The sequence below is a fragment of the Rhinatrema bivittatum genome, chromosome 2, assembly GCF_901001135.1.
Source record: "Rhinatrema bivittatum chromosome 2, aRhiBiv1.1, whole genome shotgun sequence".
NCBI classification, from domain to species: domain Eukaryota; kingdom Metazoa; phylum Chordata; class Amphibia; order Gymnophiona; family Rhinatrematidae; genus Rhinatrema; species Rhinatrema bivittatum.
The window spans coordinates 456120361-456143846 of record NC_042616.1 but is presented as its reverse complement, the minus strand read 5'-3'; the positions used below and the strand labels follow the sequence as shown (position 1 = coordinate 456143846).

The window sequence follows — 23486 nt, the reverse complement described above, 5'->3', positions numbered from 1 at the left end:
CCCCCCCCCCCCCCCCCCCAAAACCTTTTAAAGTTACCTGGTGGTCCAGGGGGGCCTCGGGAAGCGATTTCCTGTTCCCAAGCATCAGCTGTTCTAAAAAAAAAAAAAAAAAATGGTGCCGATGCCTCTTTGCCCTTACCATGTGACAGGGTATCCGTGCCATTGGCCGGCCCCTGTCACATGGTAGGAGCACTGGATGGCCAGCGCCATCTTTAAAGATGGCGCCGGCCATCTTTACTCATCAGCCCCTATTAAAATAGGGGCTGATGAGTAAAGATGGCTCCTGCCTTGTGTTCAGCTGTATATGCTCAGTGCTAAAGCTGTTCCAGCCAAAAAAATCTCCCCAGATGACACAAATTTGCTGCAGTCAGTGCATGGCAGGATTGTCACCAGTATGCAGAGTGCTTTGCTCTGTGACCAGGTTTCCCAATCTTTTCAAGTCTAAGGTATACCCATATTAACAAAAGTTGCGTGGCACGCCAACCTCCATGGTGCAGGTAGTGGAACACCAAGAAGGCCCTTATGGCCAAAAAGAGCCAGGGAAGCACTGAATACCTCACTAATTTTTTCCATATTTTAAAACAAAGGGGGTGAGTGGGCAGAGACGCATGAATCAGTCTCCCTCTTTATACAAGTGGAGGAGAAGGGAGAAATTGGTGTGATGCCGCCAATTCAGTTACCTTGGCTGCTGAATGTGGCTGGCTGTGTGTGCTGGGGGCAGCAGCAGTGAAGGAGCTCAAGGTCACATCCAGTACTGAATGCATGCTCTTCATGTCTCACTCAGCCTGGGGATAAGACAGATACTGGAAATATTCAAAGGAGGAAGGTGACGTGTGGTGCTGCCAGTTCATTACCACACTCGGGTTAGGAAGAAGAGGCATGCATGATTATGTATGCTATCAGAAAGGAGCTATTGCATTTGAGTCCTGCTGTTTGGTGCTGAGAGCAGAGCTCAAATGCTGGTCTGGATCTGAGCATCAGGCAATGGTGACTTTTTTTTTTTTCCCTTCCATATCTCACCTGATCAGGTCTGAAGGCACACCAGTGTGTTTTATAGTAATCTGTCGCAAACACAGCTTTATCTCAGTGTTCTGCAGTCTGCTGCTATGTGCTTCAAACAGGAGCTTTAACAAAACTAAAACATTTTCAGTCCCTCTGGACACACCTTCCCTCTGCTCCCACCCCAGCAGATGAACAGGATTACGTTGCATTGCAGTTGAGCATTAGAAAACGTTTTCTCTTTAAAATGTGTGTACTCCATGAAGAGAGGATCTGTGTCTGTTAGGGGGGATTATGGTTAAAGCTCGTGGTTACCTGGTCTCGCTTCTAGCCTTTCCCTCTAGCAGACTCTCAAACACAAACAGAGAAATGTTAGAAGCACCTCCATGCCCTCTGTGCTCCTCTCTGGTCTCTGCGTGGATAGATTTTTTTTTTATTTTTTTTTCTGTACGGTGTCCTGCTATCCAAGTGGGTCCAGTTTTTACCTGCTCCCATATTACGCTGGGGTCTGTGATAAAGGTAATATTATACAGGAGAGCCTGCGAGGTGCAGAAACTGGCAATTCTGTTACTAAAACCTTTTGTGAGCTTTCCTTCACTCCTGAATTTGTACCTCCTTGTCCCCAGCCCTTCTCACTGTTGCCTGGAACTTTCCCAAATGCTGCCTTGTTGCACAAAGAGGACCCCCTATGAGGGTTACAGCTGGGTGGTGCAGGGCACAGAGGAGCAAATTCTGGGGGTCAGGATGGAGAGCATTCCTGAGTTTTGCCATATGTTGCTTAATATCTTGCCCAGTGTGCCTCCTGTCCCCCCTTCCCTTCCCCTTAGATTCTCCCTCTCATGGCCTGTTAGGTATGCTTGGAAAGGTGCATCTTGGTCTGTCCTGTCTTTCAGGTGACACGAGCCCTGGAGTGGTTCTGCTCGAGGACAGGTTACTTAGAATCTCTGAGCTGCCAGGCTGCCTTGTTAAGATAGTGAACCCAGTGTTTCATTAAAGAGATCAGACTGCTAAGGTTGTGACCACAGGCCCTTTGTGACATCTGAAGAATGGACCTATGGTCACAAAAATTCCTGTACAGCAGCAGCATTTTTTTTGGGGGGGGGGGGGGGGGCCGGGCCTTTAAGGTTTCACAACCTGCAAGGTCTCCTGTTTTCCCCAGGACCAATGCACCTACTAGAACTGCACGCTTTCTTGTAACAGATTTATTTATTTTTTTTTTAAATGTGTCTCTGTCCTTGGCAGCGTGCTGTGCTGAAGTTTGCATCTGCCTCTGGTGCCACGCCCATCGCCGGCCGCTTCACCCCTGGTACCTTCACCAACCAGATTCAGGCTGCTTTCAGGGAGCCCCGCCTGCTGGTGGTCACGGATCCCCGCGCTGACCACCAGCCGCTCACGGAGGCCTCCTATGTCAACATCCCCACCATCGCCTTGTGCAACACGGACTCTCCTCTGCGCTACGTGGATATCGCCATCCCCTGCAACAACAAGGTAATGAGAGACCAGGTCTCCACCCCTCTCCCTCACCTATCTCAAAACTCAAGATTTCAGTTGGATTTGAGCAGCATGTGTTTGTGCCATTCTTTTTTTTTTTTCTTCTCTCCTGAAATCTTTTTACTTTTGACTTATTGTGTGCTATTGCGGAAACAGCTTTCTCGCTGGTCACCATAACTTGCTCGTAGTTTTGAATTCTAGTCCCACTTTGCTGATCCTGCTGTCCTTTTACACCTTATATTTTTTTTCCTGTTTATTAATGGGAAGAGAGCTTACCTAGAGCAAAGACGCTTGAATTGTTTTGTTTTTTTATTTTATTTTGTAAATTGGAGAGCGTGCAGAAAAGAACTGCTGGTTCAAGGTTGACATCCTCGCGTCCGTATTCGGTTTCACTTACTGAACAGTGCAGCAGGTTTTTGTATGGTGGGTTTTGGTTCGTGGGTGCTTTTTATTAATTGTAAGTAATCTCAGTCAAGGAGTTTAATGTTTGATGCATGTAATTGCTCTCCTCAGCTCTTTACTGTATTTAAAGACCATAGAACTAGAGGTGCGGGGGGGGGGTGTCAAATTTAGCCAGTACTGGGTTTTATCAGGTTGCATGAAGGGAGATGCAGATCTGCTTTCCTGGTTGCGTTCCCTAAGAAAAGCAGGGGCTGTACTTCCGTTGCATGCAGTGGGCTAAAACCAGAACTGTTCAGCCTGTCCCCCTTGGTCACACAGTTTTCAGAATTTGAGGTAAAAGAACCGGTGTATCAAAGCGCTCTTGTTCCCTTTTTTGTAAGTTGCGTTTTCCAGCGGTGGCTGCGTCAGCTTGGCTCTTCATAAAGAAATGTCCAGTAGCTAAGTCTGAAATTCATTAGAGACTTGTTCAGAAAACAGATGCAAGGTACAGCTGCTGCTCTTTAGGTCTTGCTGTACCCATATTTGTCAGGAAAGGTATCTGTTCCAATAATGTTGCATTAATTGCATTGAAGAGGCACCTTTTTTTTTATTTTACTCTTTGCTTGCTGCTAGCATCATGGCTGTCTGCAATATGGGGAGCACTCCAAGTGCGGGTGGAGTGGGATGCTCCAGTTTGCTGTATGTGATAGCCGGAGGTCAGATTGGAAGCTGGCGAGGGGTTTTGCACATGGTTAAAGCTCAGAGCTGAGGCTGGTCTCCAGCCAATGAACTCTGAGTGTCGGAAATGTGCTACAGTAACATGGCAGGATTTTCGCTAACACCACAAGGGCCAGCATGGTCTAATGAGTGGAGTTTGATAGTAGTCCATGCCACAGGTTGTTAGGGGTCACTTCAGTCGCGTCTCACATAGCAAGGCACTGCTATGTCGCTCATCCGTGAGCTGAGGGATTGTGATACCGCTGCAGCAGTGGTATTAGCAATACGGACACAAACAGTGAGGGCAGATAGTGATCCTAAGGCCTGTCTGCTCTGCCCAGTTTAATTCCATACATCTCAATTGATCTCTAGCTTTCCCCTCACTACTTTTCACATAGAAGCCTCTGTGCTCATCCCAGACTTTCTTGAACTCTGTACCGTTGGCTTCCCAACAGAGGTGGCGGAGATGACTCCCTGCACCCACCACCACCACAATGTCCATGAAGAAATATTTTCTGACACTTCATACAGCTCACAGAGGTGAAGGTAAAGTAGAGTGGAAGTTGGAAAGTGTTAGTTTATGTGATTTGATTTTTCTATACTGCCTTTCCGAAAGATCAAAGCACTTTACATCAAGATTAAAATCAAAACAAATACATTGTCACAAAGCAGAACATAAAAACAATAAAATACTATTTCCATGTATTAAAAATGTACATTCTTAATCTGGTGCAGACTCAGTAGGCCACACCAAACTCTTAAAAGCATGTTTCAAAAGCCAGATTTTAATTAACCACGGAATGCAACACGAGAAACTTGCCTTTGTGAGCTTAAAGTAATTGGACTCTATGTGCATGCCAAAGTAATTATTGAGGTTATAAAGTAGTAATACTCTTCACTGATAGTCTTTCATTGTCATAACAAAGTGGGAATTTTTTTTTTTTTAAATAGCATCACCAAACCTGGCAGTATTCTTTCACTGGTAACATGATGGGATAGCACTCCTTCAGTGTCATGCTGCCGAATGACAACACTTTCATTGACATAAATAGTGATCACCATCTTTCACTGGCACTCAAAATACCAGCTCTTCATTTCACTAAGGATTGCAACGGTTTCATTGATAGCACAAAGAAAATGCCAAGTTGACATTGCTGAGCATATAGTACGAAGGAGAAGGTACAGAAAAGGGTGACCAAAATGATAAAGGGGATGGAACAGCTCCCCTACAAGGAAAGGTTAAAGAGGTTAGGACTGTTCAGCTTGGAGAAGAGACGGCTGAGGGGGGGATATGATGTGTTTAAAATCATGAGAGGTCTAGAACGGGTAAATGTGAATTTGTTTGTTTTTCAGATAATAGGTCTAAGGGGCACTCCATGAAGGTAGCAAGTAGCACATTTAAGACTAATTGGAGAAAGTTCTTTTTCACTCAAAGCACAATAAAGCTCTGGAATTTGTTGCCAGAGGATGCGGTTAGTGCAGTTAGTGTAGCTGGGTTTAAAAAAGGTTTGGATAAGTTCTTGGAGGAGACGTCCATTAACTGCTATTCCCTGTACGTACCGGATCAGTCCAGACACCTGGGTTGTGACTCCGCACCAGCAGGTGGAGACAGAGTAAAACTTGTCGGGCTCCCTACATATAGTAGGTGCCACCCACAGCCCCTCAGTCTTTCTCTGTCTCCAGCAGATGGGGCAGGTCCACCCACAGTCTCTGGGATCCCTGGGGTTGAAGTTAGCCAGTCAGGGATAGAAAAAAAACAAAAACAAAAACAAAACATAGGACAGAAAGGGGATTTTCCTTTTTTGTTTTAATTCATAGTAAAAAAAAAAAAAAAAAAAAAAAAGGCTTAGAAAGTTTTGGGCCAGGAAGCTCCCGGTGGAAGTGCCTCCCAGGGGGGTTGCCAGATCCTGAGGGGATCATCCTCCCCTGGTAGAGGCCGCTGCTGGGGTCGAGGACCCGGCCCCTCTGGCAGCAGCGTTGGGGGTGACACCGGGGAGCCCGGTTCACTCACCCCCAGTGGAGCCCGGAGGCTTTTCAGCACCCTGGTCAGCGACTTTAGTAAAAAAAAAAAAAAAAAAAAAAAAGGTTTTTTGTCACTTTTGCGCCGGCTCTCTCTCTCGCTCTCCCGCGCGACGTTTCGTTCGGGGGGGGGGCGGTTTGTTTTGATTAGGGCTGCGGCGTTTTTCGTGCGATCTCGGCCGGAATGCCCGTCGGGGCCGCCTGCCGCGCGTGCGGCTCTGCGCGCACGCGAGTCTCTAGGGACGGCATGTGTTCGGGCTGCCTCGCCGGAGGCGAGGGACCGTCCGGGGGCGATCGGGGGGGTCGGACCCGGGCGTCTCGTTCGCCGCCGCGCGTTTGTGCAGTGCAGGAGGGGGGGCCGGATCCGTTCCCGCTTAGCGCGGGAGCGGCGGCCATTTTGTCGACCGTCCACGAGGCGACCAGGAGAGCCATGGAACATGGCTCCCAGCCCCCTCCACTCTCCCCCCAGCCTCGGGCCGCGTCGGGGGCGCCTCGAGGTGCCTCCGAGGCGGCTGACTGGGGTTCGGGGGAGGGGCGCTCGGACTCTGAAGAGTCCTTTTCGGAGGATTTTAATTTTTTATTAAAAAAATTGGCAATGTATCAGAGGGAGCGGCGCAGGCACGGGAAAGTGCCAGGAGAGGCGGATGGGCGGTCCCGCTCCCGGAAGAGGTCTGCCCGCCCTAGAGACACGGCTGTGCCCCCGAAGGACAAGCGGCTGGCGCGTGGCGCGCCCCAGGACGCGGATTCGGAATCCACTTCCTCGGAGGAGGAACGGTCGATCTCGGGGGCGCCGGAAGGGCCTGAGGGGCCCGATGAGCAGGGTCCAGCGCAGCCAGGCGCAGGCAAGGGCGCGCAGACGGGGGATGGTGACGACCCCAAGGTCGTCCGCCTGTTTAAGAGGGAGGAGCTTTCCCCTCTCATTCCAGCGATCCTCGACGAGATTGGAGTGGAGGCCCCGCCGGTGGAAACCCGTCAAGGGCCTAAGATGGATCCGGTACTCCTGGGACTCGCGGGTCCTACGGTAGCGTTCCCTTTCCATTTTTCTGCGTCCGACATTCTCTTCCGAGAATGGGACACCCCGGAGTTGGGCCTCAAGGTAAGTAAGGCTATGGATAAGCTATATCCTCTGCCGGAGGATGCCTTGGAGCTCCTGCGGCTCCCTCGCGTGGATGCCGCTGTGTCGGCGGTCACCAAAAGGTCGACCATTCCCGTCACCGGCGCTACGGCGCTGCGGGATGTCCAGGATCGGAAGCTGGAGGTGCAGCTCAAGAAAGTTTTCGAGGTGTCAGCCCTGGGAGCGAGGGCTGCTATTTGCAGCAATTTTGCGTTGCGGGCTGGGCTCCGCTGGGCCCAGACCTTACAAGCGAATGCGGGTCTCTCAGAAGGGGAGGCTGCTCAGGCGGACCTTCTGGAGGCAGTAATCGCTTACAGCGCTGATGCCATGCATGATCTGCTGCGCACCTCGGCCCGGGCCACGGTGTCTGCGGTTTCAGCGCGTCGTCTTCTCTGGCTCCGAAACTGGGCTGCGGACGGTACGTCTAAGGCTCATCTCGGCGCCTTGCCTTTTAAGGGGAAGTTGCTGTTTGGAAAGCAGCTGGATGATATCATGCAGTTCCTGAGTGAGAACAAGGCTTTTAAGCTACCGGAGGACAGGCCACGTCCTAGACCAAATTTTTCTGCACGGAACCGTTTTCGAAACAACCGTCGCCAGAGGCCGCAGAGGTCAGCTGGGGCAGGTCAATCCTTTAGAGGAGGCGCTACCAGAGCTTTGACCTGGCCCCAGCCCTTTCGGGGGAAGAGATTCAACAGATCAGGTGGATCCTCGGCGGGATCCGGGGCCAAGTCGGCCCAATGATACGCAATTGGTTCATTTCTCGGCGAAGGCTCAGGAGGACGTTCCACGGGTGGGAGCGCGCCTCGAGAGTTTTTACGAGGAATGGACCAAAATCACTTCGGACCAGTGGGTGCTAGACGTGATAAGACACGGTTACGCGTTAGAATTTGCACGTCTCCCCTGGGACAAGTTTCTCGTATCCCCCTGCAAGGCCGTAGCCAAAAGGGCCGCCGTACGGGCAACCCTCCAGCGCCTGGAGGCTCTGGGCGCCATCACTACTGTGCCGCCGGCGCAACGGGGCATGGGAAGGTACTCCATTTATTTCGTGGTTCCAAAAAAGGACGGAGCGTTTCGTCCGATCCTCGATCTAAAGGGAGTAAACCGGTGCCTTCGTGTTCCACGGTTCAAGATGGAAACAATTCGCTCGGTAGTGGCTGCGGTTCGCCCAGGCGAGTTCCTAGCGTCCCTGGATCTGACGGAGGCGTATCTCCACATAGGGATCCAGCCAGCCTATCATCAATACTTGCGATTTTGCATCCTGGGCAAGCATTTCCAGTTCAGGGCTCTTCCCTTCGGTCTCGCCACGGCTCCACGCACCTTCACCAAGGTTATGGTGGTGGTGGCTGCTCAGCTCCGGCGGGAAGGGCTCTTCGTGCACCCTTACCTGGACGATTGGCTCATTCGGGCCAAATCCGAGATGGAGTGTCGGCAAGCGGTGACCAGGGTCCTGCGGCTCCTGCGGTCGCTTGGCTGGGTGGTCAATCTAGCCAAGAGTCACCTTCAGCCCACCCAGAGGTTAGAATATCTGGGGGCCTTGTTCGACACCAGGGAGGCCACGGTATCCCTGACTCGGGACAGGATCCTCAAGCTCCAGGGACAGGTGCGGCGTTTGCTAGCGCTACAATGCCCTTTGGTCCGCGATTACCTGATGGTCTTGGGTTCCATGGCGTCGAAACTCGCCTTGGTGCCTTGGGCTTTTGCTCATCTGCGACCGTTACAATCAGCGTTACTTTCCCGCTGGAGGCCGGTCTCGGAGGAGTTCCTGCGCCCGCTGCCTCTCACGGACCGCGCCAGGGCCAGCCTGCAGTGGTGGCTCTGTCCCAACCATCTGACGTGCGGCGTTTCTCTGATCCTGCCCAATTGGACGGTGGTCACGACGGATGCCAGTCTCTCGGGTTGGGGAGCGGTCTGTGGGGGGCGCTCGGTGCAGGGCCTGTGGTCAGCCCAGCAGTCGCAGTGGTCCATCAATCGGTTGGAGACCAAGGCGGTGGCGCTGGCGTTGCAAGCTTTTCTGCCGTGGATACGGGGTCAGGCGGTTCGAGTCCTGTCGGACAACGCCACCACGGTAGCCTATATCAACCGTCAAGGCGGGACACGGAGTCAGCAAGTGGCGGAGGAAGCGGCTCAGTTGATGTGCTGGGCGGAACGGCACCTCAGCAGCATTGCGGCTTCACACATCGCCGGCGTCGACAACGTCCAAGCGGACTTCCTCAGCCGGCACCGGCTGGATCCAGGGGAGTGGGAGCTCCCGGAGGTAGCGTACCGACTCATCTGCGCCAGGTGGGGTCAACCACGTCTGGATCTGATGGCCACCGCGCAAAACGCAAAGGCTCCGAGGTTCTTCAGCCGTCGGAGGGAGCGGGGCGCGGAAGGGGTCGATGCACTCGTGCTTCCTTGGCCCACGGACGTGCTGCTCTACGTGTTTCCCCCGTGGCCTCTGATAGGCAAGGTGCTCCGACGGATCGAGCTACATCCGGCGGAGGTGATCTTGGTGGCGCCGGAGTGGCCACGGCGTCCGTGGTTCGCGGATCTCCTGCGGTTAGCGGTGGAATCTCCGCTCCGTTTGCGGGGCGACGCGACCATTCTGCGGCAGGGACCCGTTTGTTTGGAGGACGCGGATCACTTTTGTCTCGCGGTTTGGCGTTTGAGAGGGCGCGTCTAAGGTCCAAAGGGTACTCCGAGGCAGTGATCACCACGTTGTTGAGGGCTAGAAAACAGTCCACGTCTATGACCTATATGAGGGTCTGGACGGTCTTTGAGGACTGGTGTAGTGCTCGCGAGGTGAACCCCATTCGGCCGGAAGTGCCGGAGATTCTCTCTTTCCTTCAAGAGGGCCTCTCGAAGGGACTGTCCTGGAGTACCCTGAAAGTTCAAGTGGCAGCCCTTGGCTGCCTTCGAGGTAAGGTCCGGGGAGTGTCCTTGGCGGGCCATCCGGATGTGACACGGTTTCTGCGGGGGGCGAAGCATCTCCGTCCGCCGGTCCGGAATCCGTGCCCCTCCTGGAACTTAAACTGCGTGCTTTCGGCTCTTTGTGGGCCGCCTTTTGAACCGGTCAAGCGGGCGACGTTGAAGGATTTAACATTGAAAACAGTGTTTTTGGTCGCTATTACGTCCGCGCGTCGGGTCTCGGAGTTACAAGCTCTTTCTTGTAGAGAACCGTTTTTGCGTTTTACAGAGACTGGTGTCTCTCTGCGGACTGTCCCCTCCTTTTTACCCAAGGTGGTGTCGTCCTTTCACTTAAATCAGTCAGTTGATCTTCCCGGGTTTTCGGCCATGGATCCTCAGGCCAGGGGATCGAGGGAACTGCGGAAACTTGATGTCCGTAGGATTCTACTTCGTTATCTGGAAGTTACAAATCCTTTCCGGGTTTCCGATCACTTGTTTGTTCTCTGGTCGGGGGCTCGTAGAGGATCGGCGGCTTCACGGGCCACGATTGCGCGTTGGCTCAAGGAGGCGATTAGTTCGGCGTATCTTCTGCAGGGCAAGTTGGCACCCAGGGAGCTTCGTGCACATTCGACGCGGGCGCAGGCCACGTCTTGGGCCGAAGTTTCTAGTGTGTCCACACAAGAGATCTGCAGGGCGGCAACGTGGAAATCGTTGCACACTTTCACGAGACATTACAGGCTTGATGTCCAGGCGACTGCGGCTCAGGGTTTTGGGGCGAGTGTTCTCCGAGCGGGACTCTCTACTTCCCACCCTGGGTAAATTAGCTCTGGTACATCCCAGGTGTCTGGACTGATCCGGTACGTACAGGGAAAGGAAAATTAGTTCTTACCTGATAATTTTCGTTCCTGTAGTACACGGATCAGTCCAGACTCCCGCCCGTCTGTGTCTTGTAGTTTAGATCAGAAGAAAGAGAGAGAGTCTGCTCGTTTGCTTATTTGGCCATTGTAGTTTGCAGTTTGCACGTTGTGTTCATGGTTCTGAAGGTTTTCGGCTCCAGCTCAGGGGCTGTTGTGAATTGGCCTCATGTTTGGGGGTTTTTTTTCTAGTTAGCTAGTTTTTTGGCTTTATCTGGCTTTGACATTACGTGCGACTGAGGGGCTGTGGGTGGCACCTACTATATGTAGGGAGCCCGACAAGTTTTACTCTGTCTCCACCTGCTGGTGCGGAGTCACAACCCAGGTGTCTGGACTGATCCGTGTACTACAGGAACGAAAATTATCAGGTAAGAACTAATTTTCCTTTAATCAAGTTTACTTAGGGAATAGCCATTGCTATTAATTGCATCAGTAGCATGGGATCTTCTTAGTGTTTGGGTAATTGCCAGGTTCTTGTGGCCTGGTTTGGCCTCTGTTAGAAACAGGATGCTGGGCTTGATGGACCCTTGGTCTGACCCAGCATGGCAATTTCTTATGTTCTTAATACCCAGCACTGTACAGATACAATATAAGACAGTCCCCGCTCCATGGAACTTTCAGTTTAATCAAGACGAGTCTGTGGAAAGTGCGTTTTTATTGTAGAGAAGTTAAAGGATTTAAAATTTGGTCTCAGAAAGGCGAGTTTTTAAACTGGATTTGAATACAGCCAGAGGATGCACTGAATCACATGTATATGGCATAGCAAGGTGACAAGTGTGGAGTCAGTTGGCGGTGGAGAAAGTGTATAGACGAGCGACTTGCTCAGTGAATAGAGTTAACAAGGAATTGAGAAGGAAGAGAGAAGATAGGTAATGAACTGCAGAGTGAATGCATTTATAGGCAAGTAAGGGAAGCTTAAACTGTATGCAGAAGCGGACAGGGATCTAGTGTAGTGATTTTAGGAGAAGGGTTAATGATCAGCGCCTCTGAAAGAAGTCATGCAGCCAAATTCTGATTAGATTGCAGTAAAGAAAGCTGGTGCAGCGGGAGGCCTGTGAAGAGCAATTTTAGAGGTCTAAGCAGGAGTGGATGAGTATTCTGGTAGTATGCTCAGAAAGGGAGGGACGGATTTTAGCAGTGCTCTAAAGAAACACACTTTAGTAGTGTTTTGGATGTGTATAGAGAAGAAAGTGGCATCAAAGATTACCCAAGGTTATAAACCTAGGGACATGTGAGGAGAGCAAGCCATCCGTAGAGGGAAGGGGGTGTGAGCGAAGAGAGAACATTGCGCGCTGTCAGCTTAATCCCTGTTGCTCATCATGGATTTGAAACTTGGCATGCACCCTAGCTTCTAGGTGTCCAGCACAGGTATAAATAGTTCAAGAAGAGTTTGAGGCCAACCTGATTTTATTCACTGGAGGCCCAGTTGAAAGCCTGAAACTGGTCAGAGGTACAGTATTAGCTCCGACATATATAAATTGCAGTTTATACCACCTTGTACTTATCAGGAGTTCATCAGGTGGTGCTTCCAGCACTTTCCCTGATTTCTACCACGTGCCTCCTTAAGATAAGATAAGTAGTGCATGGCGCCCTATGGCTGGGAGTGGTGCACAGTTCCTGAGCCATTTGCAGCTTTCACATGTTACCTGGCACTATTCTCCCTCTGCTAGCCTTGTGAATGGTGCCTCTAAAGTACAACCAGATAGAGCAGCAGTCCAAATAAGGAATGGAGCCCACGATCCAGAATTGTAGATTTATAAAGCTGGGATCCAGTTGTGGTCTGTCCCTAGCAAACCTCCCTTTACAGGAGTATGTGGATGGTGACCACTGTAAAGCTCTAGATCATTAGTTTTCCAGTAACAGAATAGAGTTTGAATAAAAATTATTTTGCAAAAAAAAAAAGTTTGAGGGAAGTAGTCGGTGACACAGGTTCCCATTAGGTGTCATTTCAGCCAGGACTTTGCTAAGAAGGCGTTTTGTGCTGCTCTTTGATTTTAATAAGACACTTTTTTTATTGTCTGATCCTGTTGTGCTGTTGCAGGGTGCACATTCTGTGGGTTTAATGTGGTGGATGTTGGCACGTGAAGTTCTGCGGATGCGTGGCACTATCTCGCGAGAGCATCCGTGGGAAGTCATGCCTGATCTCTACTTCTACAGGGATCCTGAAGAGGTGAGTGAGGGCTGCTGTGTGCAGTCCTATGCATACACGTCTGCTGACTTCCTTTCCCTGAAGCCTGGATCTCTGATCTTATCTTTCTTCCCTCAAAAGCCCTCGTCTGAAATAAGCCTTGATCCTCCCTTCACTCACCCATAGATACCCACCACAGCAGCTTCTTTACATACTGGAGTAGCCTAATGATTACAGCAGCAGGCTGAGAACCAGGGAAGCCAGGGTTCAAATCCCACCGATACTCCTTGTGACCTCAGGCAAGTCACTTCATCTTCCAGGTAGAGACTTATATTGTGAGCCCTCCAAGGATAGGGAAATAGCCACAGTGCCTGAATGTGATTCACTTTGAGCTACCAATGAAATGGCGTGAGATAAATATCAAATTTAAAAAAAAAATGCTGCTGTACCACTACCAGCTTCATCTTCTCAGCCTGCACAGGCCACTACTGGGGCCAGCCTCTCTCAAGCAGGCCAGTGCTGCTGGCTCCTGCCTTTCTGGGGGCCACATGGGAGATTTGCTAGTGACTCTGTTCTTTCAGGGTTTATGTGAACTTTAAGCCTGGACTCTTAACAGCAGCTGAATAAAGCTCTGCAGCTTGTCCTAGAGTCTTTGATTTGCTTAAGGCAGTGGTTTCCAATCCTGTCCTGGTGACCTGACCTGGTGACCCCACACCCAGTCATGCTTTTTAGGTTATCTGCAGTGAATATGCATGAGGTTTTTATTCATTGTGTATATCCTGAAAATCTGACTGGCTGTGGTCACTGACACTGCCGAGCAGTTCTCCAATGCAACACTGCCACATGGAGAGGGATTTTATGTAAATCGGGAAAGATGTCCTATCAGTGTTTTGGGATATGTTTGGGAGACTTCTGCTTTTAAGCAAAGAGAAACAAATTCCTTACATTTCCCCAAGCTTATTTTCCCTCATTTTATAGACACCCCTGCCCCACCACACAACATCAGTCAACAACTTGGGTGGTACCAGGGGCCATCTCTGAATTCTGCAAGGACGTCTCCTATGAGATGACCCCTCAGTGCTTCCCTGTGGTTGGCAGGGAATAGAGTGTCACTACTTCCATGTGCCAAACCCCTCTCGGGTGTCCTATGCATAGTGCAGAGATCTGTGTAATGATCTGTCTCCCCCTCCCAAAGAAAACAACCTAATTGAATACTTGCTTGAAGTTGACTTTTTAATGTAAAAGATTTTGTCTGGTTCCTGGTTTAAGGTATCATGAGGGGCGGAGGGCCCTGGGAGAAGCCAGGTTAGCCAATCAGATTGGTTGATTTGACTTTTCCAGTATAAATCTCCCTGTGCCGGGTGAAATGTGGGTTGATTGGGACCTCTGCTACTCAAACTTGACTTGTTTATAGCAGAGCTGCAGACATCTGCAGGATGCTTAGTGTCTGCTTGGTTTCTTAGTTTACAGGTTTGCTTTTGCTGCATCCTGCCCTGCCTGTGTCCTGTGTTTTCTTGCTTATAACAGTAGACGTGGGTGCACGGGTTAGGTTTCCTTAGCTGTTACTATGTGGTAACCGCAGGGATAAAAGTTGGCCTTGCCCATTAAACTGAATATATGGAACAGTGAGAGCCCCTAGACATCAGTGTCAGGGTTTTGATCTAGGATAACATGGCACTCTAGTACGAGGTTTTATGTTTAAATATGGGAAACATAATAGCAGAAATTGTTTAAATGCTTTAGTGTCTTGCCAGTACATCGCACTGACGTCTTCCCCCTTCCTGTCCCTGCCAGATTGAAAAGGAGGAGCAAGCTGCTGCCGAGAAGGCCGTCACCAAGGAGGAGTTCCAGGGCGAATGGACCGCTCCAGTCCCGGACTTCCCGCAGCCAGAGGTTGCAGACTGGTCTGAAGGGGTGCCAGTCCCCTCTGTGCCTATCCAACAGTTCCCAGCTGGTGAGCAGTGTGGACTGTTTGTAGTAATGGAGCTCAGTGAGAAGCTCTTAGCTTAGCAGGAGTGGCCTCGTGCATATTCTATGGATTTGACAACCTTGAAAGCCCAGGGGTTTCATGAGGAGCTTCTGGCACCCCATTAGTATGCTGTTGATGAGATCCAATAAGTCTGCTGTAAGAGACTTTACCAGTTTTCTCCAGACATGAACTGATTGGTACTCTGAGTCAGACTGGCTTCCTCCTTGTGCTTTCCAGCACTTCCAAGATTACCACTTTCACTGGCTCAGTCCTCATGCTGAGTTAATCTCCAGCTCATTCCATGATGCCTGCTACTTAGACTGAAGTCCAATTTTAGTTAATTGTGCTTAAAGACCACCAGAACTGCTCATTTTCGAGTAATTAAAAGCAATTTCTAAAGCTAAAATCAAGCCAGCTTATGAAAATTGCACTTTTATTTTAAGATCTAGAAGTTGGAGGCAAAATCTGACTCATGGTTCTCACTCATTCATATACTAAATCATTGCTGGTGAAAGCACCTATTTGGGGGGAGGGGTTTGCTTTGTTTTGGTTTTTTTTACATTGCATACCAGCCTTTCATCTGCACAAGGCATAGGCAGATGTATCTGTAAGTATTCTGCCATGGCTGAATACTTGGTATAGTCTTCCTGTTTGCTGAGGGGAGCAGAGCGTTGTATTCTGTGAATGCGCCTGCATTAGGGAGTGGTTTCCTTGTGAAGAAAGCCGTAGGCTGTTCTTACATTAATAGGAAACAGTTATTTACCTTTCTCAAATTTTATTAGGACAAGGCAGCATGCCATGAAACTGGATGCAGATTTAAAATGAATTTGAAAGTATTTTCAGCCAACACATGGTTGCTAGAGGATGTGGTCAAGTTGTGGTTTAAAAAAGTTTTGGACAAGTTTCTGGAAGACAGATCCATTAACAATTAGCTAGGTAGGGTTTGGGAATCGCCCACTTATACTCTTGGGGGTGAGTAACAGGGGATAGATCTCCCCATTAGACTCTTAAGTGCCTGAAAGTGACCCAGATTGGCCACTGTAAGACACGAGATACTGGTCTTGATGGACCATTGGTCTGACCCAGCATGTACTTGTATTATGTCAGGCATGTTTGTACATCAGGCTGGACAACGGCAGAGCTTCTGGAAGGTCTGAGGTCTTTGAAATAGCATCAAAGGGTTGCAGTAGGCAGCACCTGAGCTAATATTCCCGCTTTCAGTCTGATGCTTAAATGTACTGCCTTGTTGCTGTATCATCTGAATCTGATAGTAGAAACCATCCTCTGTAGAACAAAAATATCCCTTGTTCTTAATTTCTTTTCCAGAAAGAGCAGATCATTTGTTGGCACAGAAGCCACCTCAAGGTAAGTGTGTGTGTTTAAGTAAACTTAAGTTTGTCGTATTTTCAGGCCACCTAGCATTTACAAGGTTCTTCTCCTCCATGAAGGAGCCTAAGACGGGGATAACTTGAGAGGGTTATAACTGTGTGAGGGGGTGCTGGAGTCATTTGGGGAAAAATGCAAGAGGTGGGTGGAGTATCTGGGACAGTGCCCTCTTATGAGAAGACCTTTTGGCTCGTTAATGTTCTGAGATAATCTTTAGAGTCTTGGGCGTCTCATTCAATAAAGACTTTTTCCATAGGCCCTTGCACTTCAGAGCTACTGCTGTATTCAAACTCTTGCCATTCATGTACTGTTGACTGTAGTTACAGGTGTTTAGAAAGGGATTCATTTCCATTACTTGGGTATTGGTAAATATGTACTTTGCAGCACTGCTTATTCCAAACACATACTGTAAAGCAGCCTCAGCACAGAGCTTAAATTGGGAAAGAGAAGCAAAGCCTATTTTTAGTCCAGACACTATGCAAAACACTTGGGGGGGGGGGGAAAGACTTTGAGGTAATAAGGGATTAAGTTGTACATCCTACAACTTCTAAAACTAGTACAAGGGACATATGTTTTACTACACTGAGTGGGTTGCGTGTATAAAATATACACACACATAGTATGTCCTAAAATAGTTTGATTTTATTTCTAGTCTACAGGTTTTACTCTTGTGGTCGTGGGGGGGGGGGGAGGGGGGAAGTTTAATGGGTGTAATGACATTTTATTTGGCAACCGTGGGGGATGCATTTAGAAAGGTGATCAGGGCAGGGGGGCGCTGTTTCCGGCGGATGCGTGCAGTCGCATAGTGCCTTCGCTCCGTCCACCCGCTCGCTGAAAAACCCCGTTAAACGCTGCAAAATTGTGCGAAGAGTGCCGGAATTAATCTTTACCGTGTGCGGAACACCTCCCCTGCTGCAAAGAGGAAAACCACGGATCTGAGGCAATTCTCGTTCGACAGGGCGGTGGCCCTGTCGAGCCAAGATGGCGGCGCAGAGCTTGCCGTGGAGGAGGGAGAGGTTTCTCCTGAACCGGAGCGGATTGAGGCACAGAACCTCGGCGATTCTACCCCCGACCCAGCGCTGTTGACCCGGGCTGAGGCCAGGACTTGGTTTATGGAGATCCGTGCCGACTTAAAACAACACCGTGCAGACATCATGGCGTCCGTGGCCGACTTGAAGGAAGACCTTGCGACATTAGGGCGACGGGTGGATGAGAATGAAACCCGGATTGATGCCCATGGTGACTCCATCAACACACTTGTTAATCAGCAGGCTTCTACCTCCTCTGCCATACTGGACCTTCAGAGTAAGGTCGAAGACTTAGAGAACAGAAACCGGCGCAATAACCTCCGCATACGGGGAGTGCCGGACACGCCAGAGTATGCGGAGGTGGAGGTGGTAGCCCTACAGATTTGTCAACACATACTGTGTCAAGGATCAGAGGAGGATCAGACACGCACTTCAGAGCCAACGGCGGTTCAGTTTGAGAGGGCGCATCGGGCTCTGGGCCCAAGAACCGATCAGCGACCATGAGACATTGTGCTGTGCTTTTCCAATTTTCCTGTCAAGGAGCGGATCTATATCATGGCCAGAAAGATGAAGGATATTCATTGGAATAATCATGCCATATCCATCTACCAGGATCTGTCTCCGGTTACATTGAAAAAAAGGTATGAGCTGCGTGAAGTTACGGCTCAATTAAGGGAGCGGAATATTAAGTATAGATGGACATTTCCTTTTGGACTTTATTTTCAAAACCAGGGAGTCAGAAGATTACTACGCTGGCTGAAGCTGTCGTGGCATTCACTAAGGCTCAAATTCCGGTCAATTTCCAGCAGGACAGTGCCCAACATCAGCAGCAGAAGATGGATAACGCTCCGCGCTGGCAAAGGGCGGAAAAGGGTGGAAAGAGACTCCGACGACAACCTGATCATAGGCGGCCAGCAGAGCAGGAACAAGGCTGAGGGGACCGGCCTCTCAGGGATATTGTGGTTCTTCTGAGCTACAGGTTTGATGTGGTAGCCAGGCTTCAAGCTACCATTGCCAGTTCTGGCTACTGGTGATGTTGCTATTAATTCTCATGGATATTGTGGTTCTTCTGAGCTACAGGTTTGATGTGGTAGCCAGGCTTCAAGCTACCATTGCCAGTTCTGGCTACTGGCGATGTTGCTATTTAATTCTCATGCAGTTCCGGTTAGGGCACCTGTGTGTTAAGGGTGCCCTTTACTCTAGTTACTTGGAGGGGGTTTTTACATTATTGTTCATTGTCTATGTTTTTAGGGTGGGGCGGTGTGATGTTGGGACTGGCGCACACCGTACGAGAACACTGATCTCTGGAGGAGAGGTATCCCATGGTGGACTGTAGGGATGCCGTTGGACTGACTGGGGGGAATGCTGAAGTTTTTGTTTTTCTGTTTGGATCTGGGTATGCAACAAAGGGTTCGCCTGCTTTAGCTATTTGCATCTTAGCGCGATCCACTGATTACAGTATACTGGCACAAGAGGGAGGAGGGTGTAGTCTCTATCGGGGGAGATCAGGTCGTCTATTACAATATAGATGGCGACTAAACTATTATCCTTAAATGTTAAGGGGCTCAATACACCAGGGAAGCGGTCTCTCCTGCGTCGTGAATTGCAGAGACAGCAGGCGGATATAGTGTTTGTCCAAGAGACGCATGTACGGCGGCACCACCAGCGTCTCTTAAGCTTCCCTAATTATGCTGCTGCGCACTGGGCAGCTAGTACAAAATCCTCAAAATATACAGGAGTAGGGGTGCTGTTAGCACACACTTTTGTACATGAACATCTAGCTCACGTTTATGATCCCCAGGGCCGATATATTTTACTTAAGTTGCGAGTGGGAAAGCAAGTGTATACACTACTTAATGTATACTTCCCGAATGTACAGAAAGCCTCCTTCATAGATGTGCTTCATACTCTCCTCCATCAACACTTAGAGGGTGATCTCATTCTGGGAGGTGACTTTAATTTTGTACAGAACCCATCTAGGGACTCCAGCTCCGGGAAATTGTTCGACCAATCAACACGTGGAAGGTGGATTCAATTTCTGAAAGATTGGGAGTTGGTGGATATCTGGAGGGAGCGCTTTCCAACCTCTCGCTCCTATACTTTCTTCTCATGCGTACACGGCACTTATACTAGAATAGATCACTTTTTTCTTTCTAAACCTTTACAAGTATTGGTTGCCAAAACTGACATAGATGTTATTACCTGGTCCGACCATGCTCCATATGGCTTACGTGTACCTTTGCAGGGACGGATAAGGGGTTCCGGTCTTGGCGCCTTAATGACTCTCTGCTTAATGATGTAGCTTTTTGCGGCCAAGTGGAACGATTATTGAGAGACTACTTTGTCACTAACCAAACGGTGGGCATGTCTCCGCTAACGGTTTGGGAGTGCTCTAAGGTATTGGTCAGGGGGACATGTATAGCAAGGGCGGCCTATTGCAATAAACAGAGGGAAGGACTGCGTAGACAGTGGACTCAGGAGTTACACACACTAACGCAATCCCATAGCCGCACTAAATCCAATAAGACATATAGACAGATAGTAAGGATTCGGGATCAATTGAGGGCATTGGAGGATACAGCAATTAGTCATCAACTTATGCTCTTGAAGCAGCAGTTCTTCGAAGGGGGGAACAAGGCGGGAAAGTTTCTTGCTCGCCAACTTAAATCGGCACAGGCCCGCACGGTGATTCCTAAATTACAGACTACGACTGGGCATTTTCTCACTTCTTCAGAGGACATCCGAAATACCTTTACTGCCTTTTACTCTGAACTTTATGCTAGAGACACTGTTATCACTGGGGAAGGCATTGGCCGATACTTGGAAGATATACAGCTTCCGAGGCTCACTGAGCACCAACAAGCTGGGCTGGATAAACCTATAGAACAGGGCGAGGTGGCGGCCGCTATCAAGAAACTTAAACCGGGGAAGGCGCCAGGGCTGGACGGATTTACTGGTTTATACTATAGGAAATTTGCGACCCTGTTGGTGGAACCTCTGACTGCTGCTTTTAACTCCTTGTTAGAGGATGTCTCTTTCACCAATGATAGTAATACAGCAGGTATTACTGTTTTAGCAAAACCCGGTAGGGACCCCACTAAGTGCAGCTCTTACAGACCCATCTCCCTCATAAATATCGACCTGAAATTATTGGCTAGAGTCCTTGCAGCCAGACTTAACAGACTGCTCCCTGGGTTGATACATAACGACCAAGTGGGTTTCGTACCAGGCAGGCTGGCCGCGGACAATGTCCGTCGGATAGTGGACATAGTGGATGTGGTCCAGCGTAAGGGTATACTGGCAGTACTTTTAGCACTCGATGCTGAAAAAGCTTTCGATCTTGTTCATTGGGAGTATCTTTTTCAAACTCTGGAGGCCATGGGTTTCGGGACTTCTTTTTTGTTATGGATACGTAAACTGTATGATCATCCACAGGCGCATGTGAAGGCGAATGGCGGGTATGGCACCCCTTTTTACATACAGAGAGGCACCAGACAGGGCTGCCCGTTATCGCCCTTGTTATTTGCTCTGTTCCTCGAGCCCTTTGCCATTCGAGTTCGTGCAGCTGCAAACATACGGGGTATTGTTGGGGGCTCAGTACATTCAAAAATTTCCCTATTTGCAGACGACATCATGTTAACCTTGACTGATCCACGGACCTCTTTGCAGGGAGTGATGGACGAGCTACATAGCTTTTCAGCGGTGTCAGGCATGAGAGTCAACTATGACAAGTCGGAGTTGCTCAATCTAACTTTACCCCCAAGTGAGGTACAGGACCTTAGGCGAAGCTTTCCATTTTTATGGGCTTCCTCCTCCCTTAAATATTTGGGAGTTAAGATTGGACCCCACAACCATAAACTGTTTGATTTAAACTATAAACCATTAGTCGCTAAATTACAGGAGCAGCTTCGACAATGGGGCCACCACACTCATTCTTGGATGGGGAGACTTGCTATAGTGAAGATGACTGTCTTGCCGCGTTTCCTCTACTTCTTCACTACCATACCTATTCATATTCCCGCTACGTGCCTTAAGAAGTGGCAGCAAATACTTTGTGGGTTTATTTGGAGGAAAAGGCCTCCGAGGGTAGCTAGACATGTTTTATACCAACCTAAGAACAGGGGAGGTTTACATATGCCTAACTTAGCTTGGTATTATTATGCGGCACAATTGCGAGCGCTTGTGGCCTTACATAATACAGCTGAGACGCCGCAATGGGTACACATAGAACAAGGATTCCTGGGCAAATTCCCAATTTCAGCACTACCGTGGCAACCACGCACTTCATGGGGCCCTATCATTTCTCTTCCGTACGCTCTCTGTACCATCCTGAGCATCTGGCGTAGATGGAAGCCTCTGTTGATCGGTGGGGAGGGTTATTCCCTAATGATACACTTATTTACCAATACAGCACTCCCCTTTCAGGTGAGGTCAAGGGCCACTACACACTGGATGGGTACAGGCCTTATGCGCATTGGTCATGTCCTTCATCAAGGGGGCATGATGAACAGAGACCAACTATGTGCCTTACATTCGGAGGGGGCTATTGATTTTTTTCTTTATACGGGGATCCGTTCTTTTATTAATCAAGGGCTTCGTTTGCACAAGGTGCGCACTACTAATACCTTATTTGAAACTCTGTCAGCATACACCCACCATCAAAGGTATTATTTCCAAAATATATACACTGTTCAATAATACTAGGATTGGGGAGCCCAGATACCGAGCACTGTGGGAAGCTGATTTTGGGATTCAGTTGGAAGATAGTGACTGGGATACCATTTACACCATGGCTCGTAAATGCTCCATATCGACGGGGCTACAAGAAAATTGTTATAAAATGATTTTCCGTTGGCACTATACACCAATTGCATTACATAGGTTCTATTCATCTATCTCTGATCTCTGTTGGCGGGGATGTGGAGAGAGGGGCACGTATTACCATGTTTGGTGGTCATGCCCACGGATCTGCGCCTTCTGGCAGGTGGTGTTTCAGTGGGTGGTACAGATAGTGCAAGCTCCTTGTAATATCCAGCCCTGGCATGCTCTCCTAGGCCTAACGTTGGAAGAACATAACATTCCGACACAGAAATTGCTTTTGCAAATTTTTATTGCAGCCCGAGCAGAAATTGCATTACATTGGAAGCAGCGGGAGGCACCAACCATAGCTGGGGTACAACAGAGAGTGTTTTCTTATTACCAGCTGGGACGATTAACAGCCATACATCACAATAGAGTGCCAGCTTTCCAAAACATTTGGGCGCCTTTCCACGCTTGGTTGGATAAACAAAGCTCCTTAGTGTGGAATACCTCTTGTGTCCAGTCAGGGTAGTGGACTTTCTACATGCACCACTGTATAGTGGATTTCTCTTTCTAGGTTGTTCTTGTTCCCAGATCCATATATTATTTTGCGCATATATGTTTTACCTTTATTTGTGTTCCTTTGATCTGCAATATACTTCAGCAGGGGGGGGGGGGGGGAGGGAGGGAGGAGAGGGACGGTGGGATTTGTATTTACCATATTAATGGTTAAATGGTCTCAATGGTGTCCATCTGCGCTGTTCAAGATTGTCTGATGACTATCCCTGATGTATATTGTTGTTTTCCATCTTACGGAGTTTGAGATGTACTAGATCTGTTTGGCTATTTTGACTTACTCTTGACTTGTTTTGTATCATGTCTGCCCATTGTGACAATAAAAACAGATTATATACAAAAAAAAAAAAGAAAGGTGATCAGGGCAGAAGACCTGAATTCTGCTTCCTGGGCTGACTTGGGGGATGCTGTGTAGGTGGTGGTCACAGCCCCTGCTGGTGGTGTTTGGAAGGGAGCTGTGGTCTGATTCCTGTCACTGCAGTAGGTGGGGAGGGGAGGGAAAAGGCTCAGGTAGTTGTGAATGAAGGCTCATGGCACAAAAGCCTAATAGTCTGGTTCTGAATGCGATGGAAGCCCAAAGGAGCGGGGGAGGGAGGGGGTAGAAATCTAAGCATTCAGTGGGAAAAGGCTTTTCTGACTCTCCGTTGTTGGTTTTGTGTTTTTTTTTTTTTTCCTCTTTCTCTGTGCCACAGAAGATTGGAGTGCCCAGACAGCCAGCACTGATGACTGGTCTGCAGCTCCCACTGCTCAGGCCACAGAATGGGTAGCAACAAACACCGAATGGCCATGAACCACCTCACCATGATCTATGTGAATAAGATAAAACCATGAAATAAAAGCTGGTTTATTACAGGTTCTGACCTGTCTGTCTCTATTTGTGGTGTTGTCTCCTGATGTTTAAAGAAAAAAAAAAGCATGGCAGACCAGAATAGTTCTCCCATTTTGGATAACATATTTTTACTTTGTGAGGTAAGGTATATACTTAAATGCCAGCACAAGTCTGCCTTCATCTCATCTTAGTTAATTTTCACAGGAATTGACTTTACTCTAAGGGTTCCAGGCAGTGTAACTTGCATTT

The 23486-nt window shown here is 49.0% G+C and overlaps 1 protein-coding gene and 1 non-coding gene across 4 annotated transcripts in view; both read left to right on the top strand.

Moving 5' to 3' along the window:
* Positions 1 to 23264, top strand: part of LOC115084946 (40S ribosomal protein SA) — a 42101-nt gene extending 18837 nt beyond the window's left edge. For 2 of the 3 annotated variants that reach the window (XM_029590403.1, XM_029590401.1), the window contains 5 exons: positions 2242 to 2487; positions 12563 to 12691; positions 14444 to 14603; positions 15945 to 15983; positions 23101 to 23264. In XM_029590403.1, coding sequence (XP_029446263.1) covers positions 2242 to 2487; positions 12563 to 12691; positions 14444 to 14603; positions 15945 to 15983; positions 23101 to 23198 — 672 coding nt within the window. In that variant the 3' untranslated portion in view covers positions 23199 to 23264. The remainder of the gene's footprint in view (positions 1 to 2241; positions 2488 to 12562; positions 12692 to 14443; positions 14604 to 15944; positions 15984 to 23100) is intronic. The other variant, XM_029590402.1, reaches the window with a different exon arrangement.
* Positions 3613 to 3769, top strand: LOC115086369. Its single transcript, XR_003855250.1, has one exon. It is a non-coding gene; the product is annotated as a small nucleolar RNA SNORA62/SNORA6 family (small nucleolar RNA).
* Positions 23265 to 23486: the final 222 nt, after the last annotated feature.